The sequence below is a fragment of the Mandrillus leucophaeus genome, unplaced genomic scaffold (genome assembly GCF_000951045.1).
Source record: "Mandrillus leucophaeus isolate KB7577 unplaced genomic scaffold, Mleu.le_1.0 Scaffold39, whole genome shotgun sequence".
NCBI lineage: Eukaryota > Metazoa > Chordata > Mammalia > Primates > Cercopithecidae > Mandrillus > Mandrillus leucophaeus.
Genome location: NW_012104142.1, coordinates 5390946 through 5407569, shown reverse-complemented (window position 1 = coordinate 5407569; position 16624 = coordinate 5390946). Strand labels below are relative to the sequence as shown.

General features: G+C 48.0%; 2 protein-coding genes across 5 annotated transcripts in view; both read right to left on the bottom strand.

The window, feature by feature from the left end:
- Positions 1-5401: 5401 nt before the first annotated feature.
- On the bottom strand, positions 5402-9390 carry FUT11 (fucosyltransferase 11 (alpha (1,3) fucosyltransferase)). 2 transcript variants are annotated; one of them, XM_011991145.1, is made up of 3 exons: positions 8515-9390; positions 7762-8387; positions 5402-6192 (listed from the first exon to the last, which is right to left on the bottom strand). In XM_011991145.1, exons 1-3 carry the CDS (start codon positions 9220-9222, stop codon positions 6096-6098), a joined length of 1431 nt encoding a protein of 476 aa, XP_011846535.1. In that variant the 5' UTR covers positions 9223-9390; the 3' UTR covers positions 5402-6095. The 2 variants fall into 2 exon arrangements, with proteins under 2 accessions (XP_011846535.1, XP_011846534.1); XM_011991144.1 differs by having other exon boundaries at positions 5402-6070.
- A 3-nt stretch (positions 9391-9393) lies between these two features.
- The window catches only part of SEC24C (SEC24 family member C), a 39301-nt gene continuing 32070 nt past the window's right edge, over positions 9394-16624 (bottom strand). For all 3 annotated transcript variants that reach the window (XM_011991146.1, XM_011991147.1, XM_011991148.1), the window contains 15 exons: positions 15963-16101; positions 15639-15754; positions 15344-15468; positions 15013-15204; positions 14701-14794; positions 14387-14503; positions 13556-13726; positions 12659-12755; positions 12410-12555; positions 12077-12215; positions 11829-11947; positions 11550-11729; positions 11097-11288; positions 10770-10859; positions 9394-10613 (listed from right to left, as the gene is read on the bottom strand). In XM_011991146.1, the coding sequence (XP_011846536.1) occupies positions 10473-10613; positions 10770-10859; positions 11097-11288; positions 11550-11729; positions 11829-11947; positions 12077-12215; positions 12410-12555; positions 12659-12755; positions 13556-13726; positions 14387-14503; positions 14701-14794; positions 15013-15204; positions 15344-15468; positions 15639-15754; positions 15963-16101 (2058 nt within the window). In that variant the 3' untranslated portion in view covers positions 9394-10472. The remainder of the gene's footprint in view (positions 10614-10769; positions 10860-11096; positions 11289-11549; positions 11730-11828; positions 11948-12076; positions 12216-12409; positions 12556-12658; positions 12756-13555; positions 13727-14386; positions 14504-14700; positions 14795-15012; positions 15205-15343; positions 15469-15638; positions 15755-15962; positions 16102-16624) is intronic.

The window sequence follows — 16624 nt, the reverse complement described above, 5'->3', positions numbered from 1 at the left end:
TGCTGCTGCTACTACTAGATACAATTTGCTCATTTATAACAATCTCAGTTGATAGGATGAAGCTTAAACACTTGGCATTCATCGTCTTTTTTAATCCTCTCGCCAGTCTTACAGACTTGGACCTTCAGTTGTGATGCTTCATCAGACTTTTTTATGAGACAGGGCCTCTCTTGGTTGCCCAGACTGGAGTTCTAGTGGCACATTCGTAGCTCACTGCAGCTTCAAACTTCTGAACTCAAACGATCCTCCCGCCTCTGCCTCCTGGGTAGCTGAAACCACAGGTGCAAGACACCACGCCCAGCTAATTATTTTTTGTAGAGACGGGGTTCTGTCATATTGCCTGGACTGGTCTCGAACTCCTGGGCTCAAGCGATCCTCCTGCCTCGCCCTCCCAAAGTGCTTTACATGACTGAGCCTCTGCGCCCAGCCAGACTTGGTTCTCAAGTTACTTCTGGCTGTTTACAAAAACTCATTTCAAAGATGTGCAGCGTATTCTCAGCATTTCCAAATAAGCTCCAAGAAATGTTTTTGGTAATGGAAGCAGAAACAAGCCTGTAGCTCATGACTGCTTTGGAGGAGCAACATTTATTTGGATTTGTAAATGTAGTGTGTTAAAAATGACTTATCACAGATATTTGGAATCTTCCCACTGATTTCTGCATGGCTGGTTGTTTTTCTTCCCTTAAGTCTCAGTTAATGTCAGAGGGCTTCTCTGACCTCTCCCACCCCACCACCATCAACCTGTTTTCTTCATAGCACCTATCACAGTCTGAAGTGTCTTATTATGGCCTGACCTATCCCTAACACCCATTTAAAAATATAAGCATGAAAGAAGGAACGTTGTCTATCTTGTTCATTGCTGAATCCCTAGTGCCTAGAATAGTACCAATAAATACTTGTTAAATGAACAAACGTTTTATTTATTTATTTTTGGATTTGGGGTCTTGTTCTGTCACCCAGGTTGGAGTGCAGTGGAATGATTAGCTTACTGCAGCCTTGGCCTCACTCCAGTGATCCTCCTGCTTCAGCTGCTGGAGTAGCTGCAACCACAGGCTCACACCACCAAACCTGGCTGGCTAGGTTTTTTTTTATTTTTTGTAGAGATGGGGTCTCAGTATGTTGCCCAGACTACTCTTGAACTCCTGGGCTCAAGTGAGCTTCCTGCCTTGGCCTCCCAAAGTGCTGGGATCACAGGCGTGAGCCACCACACCCAACCTGAAACTTTTTTACAAATCTCCAACTTTATTACACCCACCCCCAAAAAATAATGAAGCAGAAGACATTATTTAACAAGAAGCAGTTTATTATACAAAATGAAACCTGAGGTAACAGAAAATAACACTTGCAGTAATAAAGGAAGCAGCCTTGCACTCCACCTCCACACTCCAGAGTATAATTAAAAGACTCCTAGCAGACATTTCTGTCACCAATAATGCCAACCTGCAGTGAGTGAGTCTGCTGCTGTATACAGAGCAGGCTGGGCCCCAAATCAGAAAATTCATATTGCTTGCTTTCTCTATAGGGAAAGTGAAGCTTTCAGTAAGTATCATGTGGCTATTCTTGATTCTACTTTCCCTTGTGGAAATGTAACACCTGGTTTACACTGCTCTTTTCTGAGTACTTATATGGTGATAGGAATAAAGGAGAAAGTCTGGAAAGCACCGAGCACAAAGCAGGCCTGAGGCTCCAGCAACAGTCATTCAGAAACAACTGCCCACTTTATACGTCAAAGTACCAAAGGAATGCCAATGTGAGCTCGTGTCATTAGAAGGAGAGGTAAGGATAATTCTACACCTTGCTTAACTACACTTAACCTTTTTATTGCACATAATGAAATTTAAGTCCTGACCTAGGTCTGTACTTATGTAATATGTATTATGCACTCTAAATTAGCATCTGCATTTAGATAGATTGCAAGCTTAGAAATCAGTCCTGCATTTGACCTCTTTTGTCAGTGCCTACTATATCAAATTTTAACAGAATTTTTTTTTTTGAGATAGAGTTTTACTCTTGTTGCCCAGGCTAGAGTGCAATGGCGTGATGTCGGTTCACCACTACCTCTGCCTCCTGGGTTCCAGCGATTCTTCTGCCTCAGCCTCCTGAGTAGCTGGGATTACAGTTATGTGCCAGCCACCACGCCCAGCTAATTTTGTATTTTTACTAGAGATGAGGTTTCTCCATGTTGGTCAGGCTGGTCTTGAACTCCTGACCTCAGGTGATCTGCCCGCCTTGGCCTCCCAGAGTGCTGGAATTACAGGCGTGAGCCACTGCACCCAGCCCAACAGATTTTTTTTTTTAAAGACGGGTCTATGTTGCCCAGTTGGTACTCAGAGGTGCACTCACAGCATACTATAGCCTCAAACTCTTGGGCTCAAGCGATCTTCCTGCCTCAGCCTTCTGAGTAGCTGGGACTACAGACCTGTGCCATCACATGTGGCTTAGATATATTTTTGAAGTTTTTTTTTTTTTTTTTTTTTTCAGTTTCTGTTTTTGAGACAGGGTGTCACTCTGTCACCCAGGCTGGAGTGCAGTGGCGATCCTCCCACTTCAGCCTCCCAAGTAGCTGAATCTACAGGCACACACACCATGCCCAGCTAATTTTTTCTATTTTTTGTAGAGATGGTGTTTTGCCATGTTACCCAAGCTGGTCTTGAATCCCTAGGCTCAAGCGATCCTCCCACTTCGGCCTCCCAAAGTGCTGGGATCACAGGTATGAGTCACTGCACCCAGCCTGGAGGTCTTCCCTCTTGTTCTTTTCTGCAAAAGGTCAAACAGGGTAAGCAAACTTTCTGTAATTTATGAAGATCATCTTTTATTAAAGGATTAAATGAAAAAAGAACAACTTTGGCAATGAAATTCAGCCTAATTACAGCTTTTCTTGGCCACATCCTTAGATTTCAGTATATTAAGTGTAGACCCTAGTTGTTGAAGCATCTAACATATATCTATCTATATAGATATGTAGATAGAGGTATAGATAATATACTGATAAACTGTGGAACTTCTCTAATGATAACTCATTAATACATTACAACTAGAGTAGCTCTAAGGTCCAAGGTATTCTTTCCTGTTCCACTGCCCCAGAAAGAGCTAATGGTTTCCCTGCTCATTAGACTGTATGTTCAAACCACAGCAATAGAAGGGTTTGGCTGCATCCCCAAATCTGACTAAGCATTTTTTTTTTTTTTTTTTGAGACAGACTCTCGCTCTGTTGCCCAGGCTGGAGTGCAGTGGTGTGATCTCGGCTCACTGCAACCTCCGCCTCCCAGGTTCAAGCAATTCTCCTGCCTCAGCCTCCCAAGTAGCTGGGATTACAGGTGTGAGCCACCTGTTGGTACTGGGTGCGCCCAGCTCTAAGCTTTTATTTAGCCAGCCACTTGTGGCTTAAATATCTTGCCTTGCCTCCTCATCCCTTTGAGTGGGCTCCATCAAAAAGTAGTCTCAGGCTGGGCACGGTGGCTCACTCCTATAATCCCAGCACTTTGGGAGGCCGAGACAAGTGGATCATTTGAGGTCAGGAGTCTGAGACCAGCCTGGCCAACATGGCGAAACCCCATTTCTACTAAAATACAAAAAAGTTAGCCAGGCATGATGGTGCGCGCCTGTGATCCCACCACTCTGGAGGCTGAAGCACGAGAATTGCTTGAACATGGGACGCAGAGGCTGCAGTGAGCCAAAATTGTGCCACTGCACTCTAGCCTTGGTGATGCAGTGAGACTCTACCTCAAAAAAAAAAAAGGCGGGGAGCCTGGGCACGGTGGCTCACGCCTGTAATCCCAGCACTTTGGGAGGCCAAGCCAAGTGAATCATCTGAGCTCAGGAGTTCGAGACCAGACTGGCTAACATGGTGAAACCCCATCTCTACTAAAAATACAAAAATTAGCTAGACATGGTGGCAGGCACCTGTAATCGCCACTACTCAGGAGGCTGAAGCAGAAGAATCACTTGAACTGGGGAGGCGGAGATTCTAGTGAGCTGAGATCGCACCATTGCACTCCAGCCTGGGCGACAAGAGCGAAACTCCATCTCAAAAAAAAAAAAAAAGGTCATATGGAAGCCTATCAGTAATACAGTGAATGAAGCTGGACTATTCATTGCACTTAAAAGTGAAAAGTGCTACAGATTATAAAATAATTACTAAAACATACTGCTACACTGTTTCCATAACTGCAGAAGATGGGACTTTGTAGCATATAAAAACAATAAAATAGAGGGAACAGTTCATTAGGCAAACAAAAGAATTAGGAACTATAAAAATTTGCACTTTTTTCCCTGGGCTGCTTTTTTTTTTTTTTTTTTGGTCAACATACCGAAAAATTTGCACTTTGACTCATATTGGCCTATTTTAACATTTCAAAATCATTTAAAGAAAAATATGACTTTTTCTGTCATAATTCCCAGTCTTAGTCTCCATCTTTGATCAAAAAGAGGACAGGGCAATACATTAAATTGACAAGGCATATAACAGCCACTGAATCTTTCTGTTCATGAGAAGGAATCCCAGATATACCATAAATAAGATGCAAACCAGCAGTAAGAATGATGGCAAGGTTTCTGTATTTCCATCAGAAATTGTGGGAAAGGGCCTAAAACCAGTAAAGACAAGGCCATTAAAAATATATATTTGAGGCCGGGTGTAGTGGCTCACGCCTGTAATCCCAGCACTTTGGGAGGCCAAGGCAGGCGGATCACGAGGTCAAAAGATCAAGACTATCCTTGCCAACATGGCGAAACCCCGTCTCTACTAAAAATACAAAAAATTAGCTGGACGTGGTGGTGCATGCCTGTAGTCCCAGCTACTCGGGAAGCTGAGGCAGGAGAATCGCTTGAAACAGGGAGGTGGAGGTTGCAGTGAGCCGAGAACATGCCATTGCACTCCAGCCTGGTGACAGAGCGAGACTCTGTCTTAAAAAAAAAATATATATATATACATAATTTGAGACGGTGTCTCGCTCTGTCACCCAGGCTGGAGTGCAGTGATCATGATCATAGCTCACTGCAGCCTTAAATTCCTGGACTCAAGTGATCCTCCTGCCTCAACCTCCCAAGTATCTAGGGCTACAGGTGTGCACCACCATGCCCTGCTAATTCTTTTATATTTTTTAGAAACAGGGTCTTGCTAGGATGGTCTTAAACTCCTGGCTTCAAGCAGTCGCCCCTCCTCAGCTTCCCAAAGTGTTGGGATTACAGGCATAAGCCACTACACCTGGACAGAAAAGGCCAAAAAAAAAAGAAAAAAAAACTAGGGCTGGGTAAGGTGGCTGATGCCTGTAAACCCAGCACTCTGGGAGGCCAAGGCGGATGGATTGCTTGATCCAGGAGTTGGAGACCAACCTGGGCAACATGGCAAAACTTCATCTCTACAAAAAAATACAAAAAAAAAAAAAAAGTAAAATAGAAGTTTGACATGAAAGCAAAGTACATAATATAAAAAATGCAAAAAACCAGAATACAACTCACCAGAAGTTTTGCTTCTCCACTAACATAACAATTTATAAAGCAACAGATGAGAAGAAGAGATTATTGGGAAATGTACTGAATAATGAGGAGTTTGGGGAATAGAACAAAAGTTGTAAGTCGTAACCTGACCCATCTTACTTCATTGGTAGTCAAGTACAGCTCAAAGGATGAAATAGAGAATTGAGTAATTTAAAAACTGTTCGACCAGCACCTTGAATCAAATGGATGTTTTAGGGTTCTCACTGAACCAAGAATTGTATGCCTCCATCTCTCCTTGAGGAGAGGCCCTATGTTAGACCTTGGCTACTCATCATTAAGATAAAATCTTAATAGATAAAACTGGAATGCCTTGAATCCATGAAAAGACAGTGTTCAGTAAGGGTTTGTGCAGTGGATGCTCCTTATGTCCCAGGGTAGAATAAAATCTCCTTAGCTCCGCCAAGTTAAAGGTTCTTGCAAGGGCACTTAGAGATGTTGCCTTTTCATGAAGATTTCATGTAGGTAATCCCAAAATTTCCTCTGCTCTGTTTCATTGTTGTGGATCATGGCAGTGAGAGCTTCCCCCTGGTCCAGACCTTGCCAATAATCTTGCAGCCACATCTCTTTCCAACTGAAATACCAAAATGGGGGTTGGATTATGGAACTGCAGCATAGTTATGAGTCCTGCCTTTTTCTGAGTGGGGCCAAAGACATCTTAAGCAGATACAGTGGTCTCTAACTTGGACAAGACTGCTGCGATGGGAAGACAACATGAAGTAAATCCAATATTAGCCCAAGTGACAGGCTAAAAGCCACAAATACAAAGATATCACACAGCCTACCCAATCGATTACAATTCCTGACTTGCCTGCTTCTGGCTCCCAAATGTGGAGGGGGTTCAGAGGCAGGCAAAGCAGAGGTCAGACTGGAAGTGGTAGTCTCCATAAGGAAAGCAAGGGGGCAGGGGTCTTTAGATGATTATCTTTTAAGTTTCACCTTTATCCCAATAATCAAAATGAAGGTGCATCAAAATGAAGTAGCATCCAGCATCTAGAAAAGACATAACCTGAATATTTATTTTCTTAATGTTTCACATTTTTTTTGTACTTTTCCTCTAGTAAATCATATTATGTTCAGATACAAACAATTTGTAATTAGATACAAATTACTTGGTGAAGCATTCCAACCATCGGGACAAAACTGCCAGCAGCATCTATTAATAAATGGCCTTCTGCTGCCATCCACTGTCCAAGTCGGTCTCTGTAGGCCATTCTAGCAGTCTTACTTAAGCTTAATAATCTTATCACCTCTCCCCCAACAGGTGTGGCTTGCTACAAGTGTTTTCAACATTTCCCCCCCACACACCTCATGCTGGCCTTGTTTCCCAATACCACCACCTTTTGCCACCTACTGCAGTAGCCTATTCGCTTCCCTTCTGATGCACATTGCGCATTGTTGTGTGTGTGTGACACAGTCTTACTCCAACCCAGGCTGGAATGCAGTGGCACGATCCTAGCTCACTACAGCATTGAACTCCTGGGTTCAAGCAATCCACCTGCCACAGCCTCCCAAGTAGCCAGGACTACAGGCATGCATCACCACCCCAGGCTTTTAGCTTTTAAATTGTACAGAGAGGGTTTTGTTACATTGTCCAGGCTAGTCTGGAACCGCTGGCCTCAAGTGTTCCTCCCACCTTGGCCTCCCAAAGTGCTGGGATTACAGGCGTGAGCCACCATGCCCGGCCATGCCTAGTTTTTCTAGTTACACAGGCAGTGTGTCCCCACATGCACCAAGTACATGGGGCTCATCCTCAGCACAGCTGCTTAAAAAAAATTATGGCTGGTTAACAGGTGGAAGCCCTGACTACTGCAGAAAAGCCTCCCTCAAAATGCTCTCCTATACTCCCCACCCCCATGTCCACTCTATAAAAGGTGCTCAAATAGTTGAGTTTTTAGTGCAGTCCAAACTCCTGAGCCTGGTATTAATGATATTTACAGCCTTGCCCCTATTTATTTGCCCCATTTTCTCTCTCCCCTGTCTGCACAGGCCCTGGGTTCTGGTTCAATCTTTTTGAACCACTACTGGAAACATTGTCCACATAAGCTGATTTTCATATATTGCCTTGAATTATATTTTATATCTATTCAGCTTTTTCAGCTTGTCTTATCCTAACCCCAATTAGACTGCTGACACCTTAAAGACAGAGTGAGCACATATCATAATTTCCTCCTGCACCTGCTCAGCACCTAGTGCTACTTAATTGCCCACAGTAAGCAAGTAAGTAAATGATTTGATGGCTGCAGGGGACCCCAGCATTCTTACCTGTCATTCTCAGGAATCTCTTCCACATTGCCAAAGCCAGGTGTGGGCATTGGGCAGTCCATGTGTGAGGGCTGGGCAATGTGGGGCTCAAGGACGGGGCTGTCCCCGGGAGAGTCCGCGTGGGCTTTCTCGGCATCCAGCCGAGCCAGTTCGTGGTCACAGACGAAACACTCGAAGCCGTTGAGGTAGTTAGGCAGCAAAGGATCATTCACTCCCCACTCCCGATGCTTCAGACTATCCAGAAGGAATTGGTTGGTGATGCCCCCAGGTTGCTTGTATGCCAGGTATTTCATATATTCCTCATCATTCTTGTCCAGAAAGTCAATAAACTCTGCCAGCTTCTGAGGAGACTCAAAATCATCAATCAGGATGATGGAGTGATTGTTCGGCATCCAGTCCCTCACAGAGGGAGAGCCGCGGTACACGGGCACAGCGCCCAGATGCATGGGACGCCACAGTTTTTCTGTCATGTAGTCGTTACAGATGGCATTTTCCAGGGCCAAGTGGAACTTATAGCGGGACAAGAAAGCCAAGAGCTCTGGATCCTCGGTGGTGGCCGTGGCTGTGTCCTGTAGCCGCGCAGTGGGCAGCTCCCGATTCTGCAGGCATTTCCCGTAGGAGTCTACCTAGACCGGGTAGAATAGGGACGTCATGAGGGTGCGGCCCGGAGGCCTGGACACCTAGAGTCCTGGCCTCAGCCCGCCCCCTCTTTTCCCTCCCCTCCCGCCCGCCCGCCCTCACTCAGTCACTCACCGGGATGTGGCGCATGAGCTCGCGCACGTAGCGGTCCCGGTCCGCAGGCACGTCGCAGTGGGACTGGAGATAGAGCACCGGCGCGTAGCCGCGGCGGCGCCACTCCGCGCGTTCCCGGAGCGGAGGCATCGGGCGGCGCAGATAGGCGGTCCCGGGCAGCCACTGCAGCGACAGCGGGTAATCCGAGTGGCGACTGAATGTGGAGGTAAGATTGAAGAGGCGGATGCCCGGGCCGTGGCTCAGCAAGAAGTTGTTGAGGGGCGACTCCTCGTGGAGGAGCGCCCAGCTCTGGTGCGCCAGGCGCGGCAGCGGCGCGGCCGAAGCGCGGAAGTCGGTGCCGTAGAAGAGCAGCGCGCGCGTCCGCGAGTCCCTCAGCGCTCGGCGGTTCCGGGACGTCACGCAAGCGCCGCGCGCACACTCGATGCGCTCCGAGTCTCCCGAGAAGTGGGGGAATAGCCCTGGGCTCCACCACAGCAGCACCGGCAAATCTCCGGCCTCCTCCCTCCCTGGTCTCGGCGTTCCGGAGCTGCGCGTCACCCCCACTGCGCCCAGCGCCGAGGGCGGCCGGAAAACCGCGCCATCGCACGGTTTCGCCCATTCCGCCTCACCGCCGGCCTCCCTCTCCGCCACGGACCCATAGGCGCTGGCTGCACAGACACTGAGCACCCCCAGGAGGGCCAGCACCGCCCCAGTGGGGCCGGCCGCCATGTCCACTCTGGCAGCCGGCGCCCTCGGCCGGCACGCACCCCGCCCAGTGGCTAGTCGTGACTGGACGAGGCTCTATGCCACGGGAGCACGCGGCGCATGCGCAGCTCCGCTCAGCCGACGGCCAGGGCTAAAAGCAAAGTGAGCTTTCGGGAGTAAACATGAGGCTAATGGTTACATCTTAATTTATTTTATTTCTTTACAAATTAAAGATGCATTGAAAAATAAACCAATGAGAAATGAGAGGTCCAGAGCAGGGGCATCCCAGGCGGGGAGCAGGCAAGCCTGGCCACCGTCAAGCCTAGCCCTTGTCCTGTCCCCAAGCCAGTTGGGGTTGGAAGATAACTGTCAGCCACTCAGTCAATACCAAAGCCCAAGCGGTGTCCCGGCAGGAGAGAACGGCGCTCCAGCTGCCTCTGCCTCTCTCCCCAACAACCCCGGGCCTGGAGAAGCAGTGTTTCTCGTGGGAGCTCAGAGTGGGATGTGAACTGGCTCTGTGAGGTATTGCAAGTTGATGACCAGGCTCCCTAGGCTCCCTATAGAACCATCCAGTGTTGGGGCCTCTCCAGCTGGAAAGGAGACTGGTACCTCTCCCAGATCTTAATATACTTTGCAACTGAATTCCCAGGTCATCTCTGCCAGTGTCTCTCTATCCACGGAGTGATCATCAATCATTGCAGGAGAGAGCGAGTGAGCAGTGAAAGCAGAGAAACTTGACTTCTAACCTCCAGGCCCAAGAAGGACTGACCACTTTTCTCTCCACCACCTATGGGCTATACCCCAGCTCTTGTGCACCTGTATGTTTTATCCCTAATATAGGAAGTTGTGGATGACACTGAGCTGAATTAGCCACCCCCTGTAGTAACCTTAGGATCCCCACTCTTTCCTGCCTGCCCCTCTCCTCTGGGGAGACTGGCCCAAAGGGACACATAATATTGCCAGGGTCTGGGTGCCTCCAAACCCCCAATACCGAATCATATACAGTGAACTGAGAAACTACATTCATTATGACAGGATTAGCAGGAAAAAGAGGGTAGAGTGAGGGAACAGGGGCACCTTCGATCAGCAGGACATGACAGAGTGGCAGGATAGTTGAGCCCAGAAAGAAGGTGTCTCCTTATATCTCCCCCTCCCCCCCAAAGAGACTGAGGTCAGCTTACATGACATAAGATATGGTACTGTCCCAATTTCTCTGACATCCTGGGGTGCTTTCTGGAAGCTGGCCTGGGCCCTGTGCCATTTACCCACTTGCTTTAGCTCAGTAGCTGCCGAATCTCCTTGTGCATATGACAGAGAAAGTCCACATAAGATGCTCCCCCACTCAGACTCTTATCTTCCACCAGGAAGTGCTTGAACAGCATCTCCAGCTTGTCCTCCTGTTTCACCACGATAAGCTATAGCCAGAATTCAGGGTTCATGAGGCAATGCCAAAGGAAATTAAACATGCCCAGAAATCCCATTTGGCAGTCACTTACTCATTCCCCACCCAACCCCCACTTCTAGGCGAGGACTTGACACGGTAAGAAATCCAGGGTTCAGATCAGTGTTACCTTCATGTACCGGGATCTCTGTGCCCTTAAGCTATCAATGAGGCCTCGAACCTTCTTGGACAGTGGATTATCCAGAACTGGCAGAACACTCTAGAACACAAAATTCATTTATCCTTATGGTAAGGCACTCTGAGTTCAGTCAAGGTGGGGCAGCACACATCTATGCATCATCTGAAACAAGGAAGCCTGGGAAGAATGACAGCAACTGCCCTTGTCCCCAAGTGTTCCCTGATATTTGAGGGGACTAGCACACTAACTTTATTGGCTCCCAATCGTTTCACAAAGTATACTTCCACACCCATATTCTCCTTGACTCCTTGCCCTCACCAAGCCACTGGTGATCTGACTGAAGGAAGAGACGCTGAAAAGGCTCTGGACAACACCCTGTTGGACGCTTGCTCCCACCCAGAGGAAGAGGTTGAGACCATTCTCCAGTAAATACATATCCCCATTGCTTAGACGCTCTTCAGAGGCTCGAACTGCTGGTGGTTCGGTGGTACTCTCGATGGGAGATTTTGTCTAGACAAAAGGAAGGGAGCAAAAGGTTACCAAGGACCATAAGACAAGTCTGTCCCCCACCACACACAAAATTCTGAAAGCTAAGTCCTCAGATACCACCCCTTCTGGGGTCTCAGTAACTCTCTCAGTGTGAAAATTGCATCAGCTAAAATACATAAAAACAAATTCCACTCGTGTCAGACTGATACTAGCCTATCCTTTCCTCCTCCTAAGAGGCCCTTTGCTCCATGCAAGATCTCAAACTCCAACCCTCAATCGCACCAAAGGTAAGAGCCGAGGGTAGAAGAAGACATTGGTCTCAGCCACATCCATGGAGGTAACTAGCTGTCGGACATAGGCACGGTCATCAGTAGTGATTTCAGCTCCAGGCTGCAGGACATCACTCTTCAACACACAGTTCAGGTAAACTGGGAGTAGCTTCATGCACTCAGGAAGGATCAACTGAGGGGATTATCAAAATAAAGTCGATCATGAGAAATCCCTCCCAAATGCAAACATTTGTCCCAACAACCCCACCTCCCACTAATATACTTGCCCCACCTGTCCTGCAGAGGAGGGGCTAGCACAGTTCTTTCTGTAACAGGCCAGGATCTGGGCACACTGGGTGATGAGAGTGTCACGAACAGCCTTCACAGGGCTATTCAGGACTCCCCGATATGCTGGATGGGAAAGCAAAGACAGTCACTGGTCAGCTGCCCATCACGTATGCATTCCCACCATCATAACTACCCGCTCACCATCCTGGACCTCTCAGCCCCAATCCCACCCTGCCCTGCCTCTACCCTCACCAAACTTGGCCATGTAGTTGATGAGCGTGTCAGTCTCACAGTTTCGATACAGATCAGCCAGCTGGGTGCAGCAGTTCAGGGCCAGGTTATGGATGCGGAGCCGACGCTGCCCTGCACAGCTGGTGTAAAGCAGGGCACACTAGGGGAAGGGAGAAAGGGGGAACTCACACCCCTCCCTCACAAAGGCCCTTTGCTACATTATTAAACTAGAAGAGAGAAATGAGCCACTCCCCTGCCCAGTCTCTTCTTCCAGTGCTCTCTACCCACTCCTCACCCTCTTCTATACCAAGTGAATGACACATTTCCTGCCCAGCCCCGCCTCCCGCCTGCCACCTGCAGGAGGGCTCCACTCTCTTCATTGAGCCGATCATCATGCTTGAACTCCACAGTCACCGTTTTGTCCCCATCTAGCCCAGCCAGCTCCACGTCTGTTGTGTTGCTCATGTAGAAAGCTCCAAAGAAATCTACAGCACGGATACCTGAGGCCACATGGACAGAGTTAGGGCAAAAGGTATGACAAGTGCCACATGCCTCCCTTCCAGACTTAGGCCCCCCACCTGCTCTTCTCCAACCAGGACTGACCAGTGCTTGTCCGGACCCGCATCACAGCATCAAAGCCAACAACCTTCTGGACATCACGACGCAGGTCACTCAGGAACCGCTCCTGGTCGTTCTCCACCTGCAGGGCCCCAGACCCAGAGTCATATCACTGACTAGACATAGCTCATCCTGCAGACAATCTCCCTGTACCCCTTCCACTCTACAAGGCTGCCTAATTATCATCATTACAGTGACGATGATAATGATGATGACAACAACAGCTTTTAAACACTTAGACTGCACACCAGGTACCACACAGAGTGCTTTACATATAATTATTTAATTTTGTAGACAAATCCTACTTAAGTATTTTAACCCCATTTTGCAGATGAAGGAACAAAAGAGGGAGTACTTAAGTAATTTATCCTAGGTCAGGTAGCTAGTAAGTGGTGGGGCCAGAATATCAATGCAGGACTGATTCCAAGGCCCATGTTCCTAACTGCCACACTCTCGGGCTCACTTCTTTAGACTATGCAGTCTTCTCTTCCAACACTATTTCTCTTTTTTTGGAGACAGAGTCTTATTCTGTCGCCCTGCCTAGAGTGCAGTGGCACAATCTTCACTCACTGCAACCTCCGCCTCCCGGGTTCAAGGGATTCTTAGCCTCCCGAGTAGCTGGGATTACAGGCACCCGCCACCACACCCGAGTAATTTTTGTATTTTTAGTAGAGATGGGGTTTTGCCATGTTGGCCAGGATGGTCTTGAACTCCTGACCTCAGGTGATCCGCCTGCCTCACCCTCCCAAAGTGCTGGGATTACAGGCGTGAGGCACCATGCCCAGCCCCAACGCTATTTCTATTAATGAGTCAGCCACTCCATATATAAGCAGGTATTCCCAGCCCTGCTGCCATCTGCCACTGCAAATACTATTACCATACCTGAAAGCAAGCATATTTGTAGACAGAGCCACCGGTGAGCTGGGGCACAACAGAGAGCGTGGCCACATCCACATACTGGTTAGGGAAGAGAAAGAGATCTACACAGCAGCCTTGGGCCACACACTCTTTGGCCAGGGTCTGATAGGCACCTGTCTGAGGCTGGAACAGAGTCTAGGGGGAAAGAAAATGGGGAGAAGAAAATGTTCAAATATCCCAGCTCTGCCCTATTTGAGAACTGAATAGCTAGCATGGGATATTCAAAGTCAGGGGAGACTTCAGATCTACTTCCAAGGATTTTGCAATAGTAAAAAATTCTCTTTTATATTATTTTTATTTTTTTGAGACAGGGTCTCACTCTGTCGCCCAGGCTGGCATAGAGTGGCGTGATCTCAGCTCACTGCAACCTCTGCCTCCCAGGTTCAAGCGATTCTCCTGCCTCAGCCTCCCAAGTAGTTGGGATTACAGGTGTGTGCCATCACGCCCGGCTAATTTTTGTATTTTTAGTAGAGACGGGGTTTTGCCATGTTGGTCAGGCTGGTCTCGAACTTCTGGCCTCAAAAATCCGCCCACCTTGGCCTCCCAAAGCACTCGGATTATAGGCATGAGCCACTGTGCCTGGCCAAAAGTTCTCCTTTAAAAAATAAACAGAAGTCTACCAACAGCTTTGGCATCAGATGGAGTAGAGAAGTATGGCAGCAGTGGAGGTTGGTAGTCACAGATACGGTATTTGAAAGGGTGGAGTGTCTGGTCCTAGCCCCCATCAAGAAAATAGAGTCCCCACTTCCTCTGTAATGAAAAATCCTTCCCCTCCCCCATTTTCCAGTCCCACACCTTCTCCTTGTCTGTGTTGATCAGCTTCCTGTCATCTCTGTTCTTCAGTTTCCCTGGGGCCTCTGCAATGGGCAGGGATGTATGGAATAGAAAGAGCTTCCCTGCACACTCAGCAGCCTAGGAAAAAAGAGAGGACTACTTGTTTATTCTTTATTCATCCACCCCTTCCCCTGTCATTTATTAAGCACCAACTATGTCAGACAGTTTAACTTACTGGACAGTCATCCACTACTGAAGAAAGAGGTTGTATCCCAGGGGATAAGATGGTCAGAGGAAAATGAGTTAGAGGAAGTTGCCAGATACTCCAGCCTTACCTTCAGAGCCTCCATCCCAGCCTGGATAACTGGGACAAATACTGTCTCTGTTTCCCTTGTGTCTGCAAACATTTCTGGAATCTGATCCAATAAGCTAAAGAGATAGGTGACGGAAAACAACCAAAATTGCTATCCAGATTCCAGATACCTCAGTTCTCAATTCCCTGAAGAGTCATCAGGCCTCTAGAATCTGACAACTCCTGGGCCACAGCCCCTTTCCATCTACTGTCCAACACCTCTGCTCAACTCCATGACCTTCTATGGTGGTACCCATGCCACTCCCAACCTTTACCTCCACAATCTGGCTCTTACCTGGTGATAACTGCCCGAGACTCATTGACGTTGACCAGGAAGCCATCCAGCAGTGGCACAAACATGTCAGCCACATCGGACACAACCATCATCTGTGGCTGGGCCAATGAGCTCTTCACATTATAGAAGTGGAGCACCTTATTGTAGGTGACAAAGCCAACGCGGATTGCTGACTCTTCTGCCCCACCCTCCCTGTAGAAGGTGACATTGTTACCTAGACTTGCCACCTTTTCCACCACGCACAACTTCATGACATCAGGCTTCATCTCTTCAGTCAACCCAGACACCCTATCATTAACCCCAGGAAACACCTCAGTTCTGTAACTCTCACCTAGGTAGAAAGTCTAACAGTGACTTGAGCTCCTCACAGAGGAGCCTAACAAGACCAGTCCTGATGGCATTGTAGGAGACGTCAATCATGAAGATAAAGGCAGGAGGGCTGGGGAACTTATTGTTCTGTAAAGGAAGAAAATGTTGGGGAGAGGGGTAATGCTAACCAGGCCAGCTGACTAGAGAGAAGTCAACATCAAAAAGGGACAAAAAAGGGGTGAGGGAAATGATAACAGCCATTTTTAGCTGTCTCATTATCCTCCACCCACTGCTCCTCCCATGCTACCTTCCCTCACCTTGCAGTAATCTACAGTGGCCAAGAATTCATAAGAGCCCAGGGATAGCTCAGGACGGTCATAAGCATCCACACGTTTGCCGGTATGATCCAGGTGCTGAAAATACTGGGGGGGAACTGTGGGGAGCATGGCAGTGTGTTACTTGAAGATCCAGTTTCAATCAGTATATCTAGCCCTAGCTGAGCTCACTCCACTATCCCTCATTCCCATGTGCCCTACTTCCCCAGCTCCTGAAAAATGGACCCTCATCTCTCTAACTATTAATAGAGAACAAGGAAGATACAATCAAGACCTTTCCCCAAATCCCAGCTTCCATGAACATACCATCATTGATACAGCTGCAAAAACAGCACTGGAAGCGCCTCCCTCCTTCAATGAACTGCATAAAGGGACACATGTATGCTTTGCAGCGGTTGCAGCGCAAAGGGCCAGATTCCCCATGGTCCACAACATATGGTGAAGCCTAAGGCACAAAGGGGAGGGGATCAGACATAAAGGAAAACTACAGTAGGTTCAGCCAGGAGATGAGGAGGAACAACCGGAGGGAGAAGGCGCATGGTGTAGATATTCTGCCTACAGAGGAAGTAGGAAGCACAATGATGAAAGGGAGTAAGGACAAATCACAGGAAAATGTCCCTATGAGTAAAAATTATATAGTTCTCTCTTGCTACATCCCACCCCCAGAGCTGCATTTCTCACTGAAAGAGAAGAGGAACCGCAAAACCAGCCGTATCAGACCAGGGGCTGCCATGGCATATGAGGGAGAAAGCCAAGATTATCTAGGATTCTCCTTTCTGGTCCCATCTCTAATCCCCTTCACTCTTGCTCTAAGAATCTGGACTCGGCCGGGCGCGGTGGCTCAAGCCTGTAATCCCAGCACTTTGGGAGGCCAAAGCAGGCGGATCATGAGGTCAGGAGATCGAGACCATCCTGGCTAACACGGTGAAACCCCGTCTCTACTAAAAATACAAAAAACTAGCCGGGCG

Coding starts and splice junctions, on each gene's coding strand:
- FUT11 (XM_011991144.1), bottom strand. CDS start 9,222: ATGGCGGCCGGCCCCACTGGGGCGGTGCTGGCCCTCCTGGGGGTGCTC. Junction 8,388..8,514: donor AGCTCATGCGCCACATCCCG/GTGAGTGACTGA, acceptor TACCCGGTCTAG/GTAGACTCCTACGGGAAATG. Junction 6,071..7,761: donor GAGATTCCTGAGAATGACAG/GTAAGAATGCTG, acceptor TTGGTATTTCAG/TTGGAAAGAGATGTGGCTGC.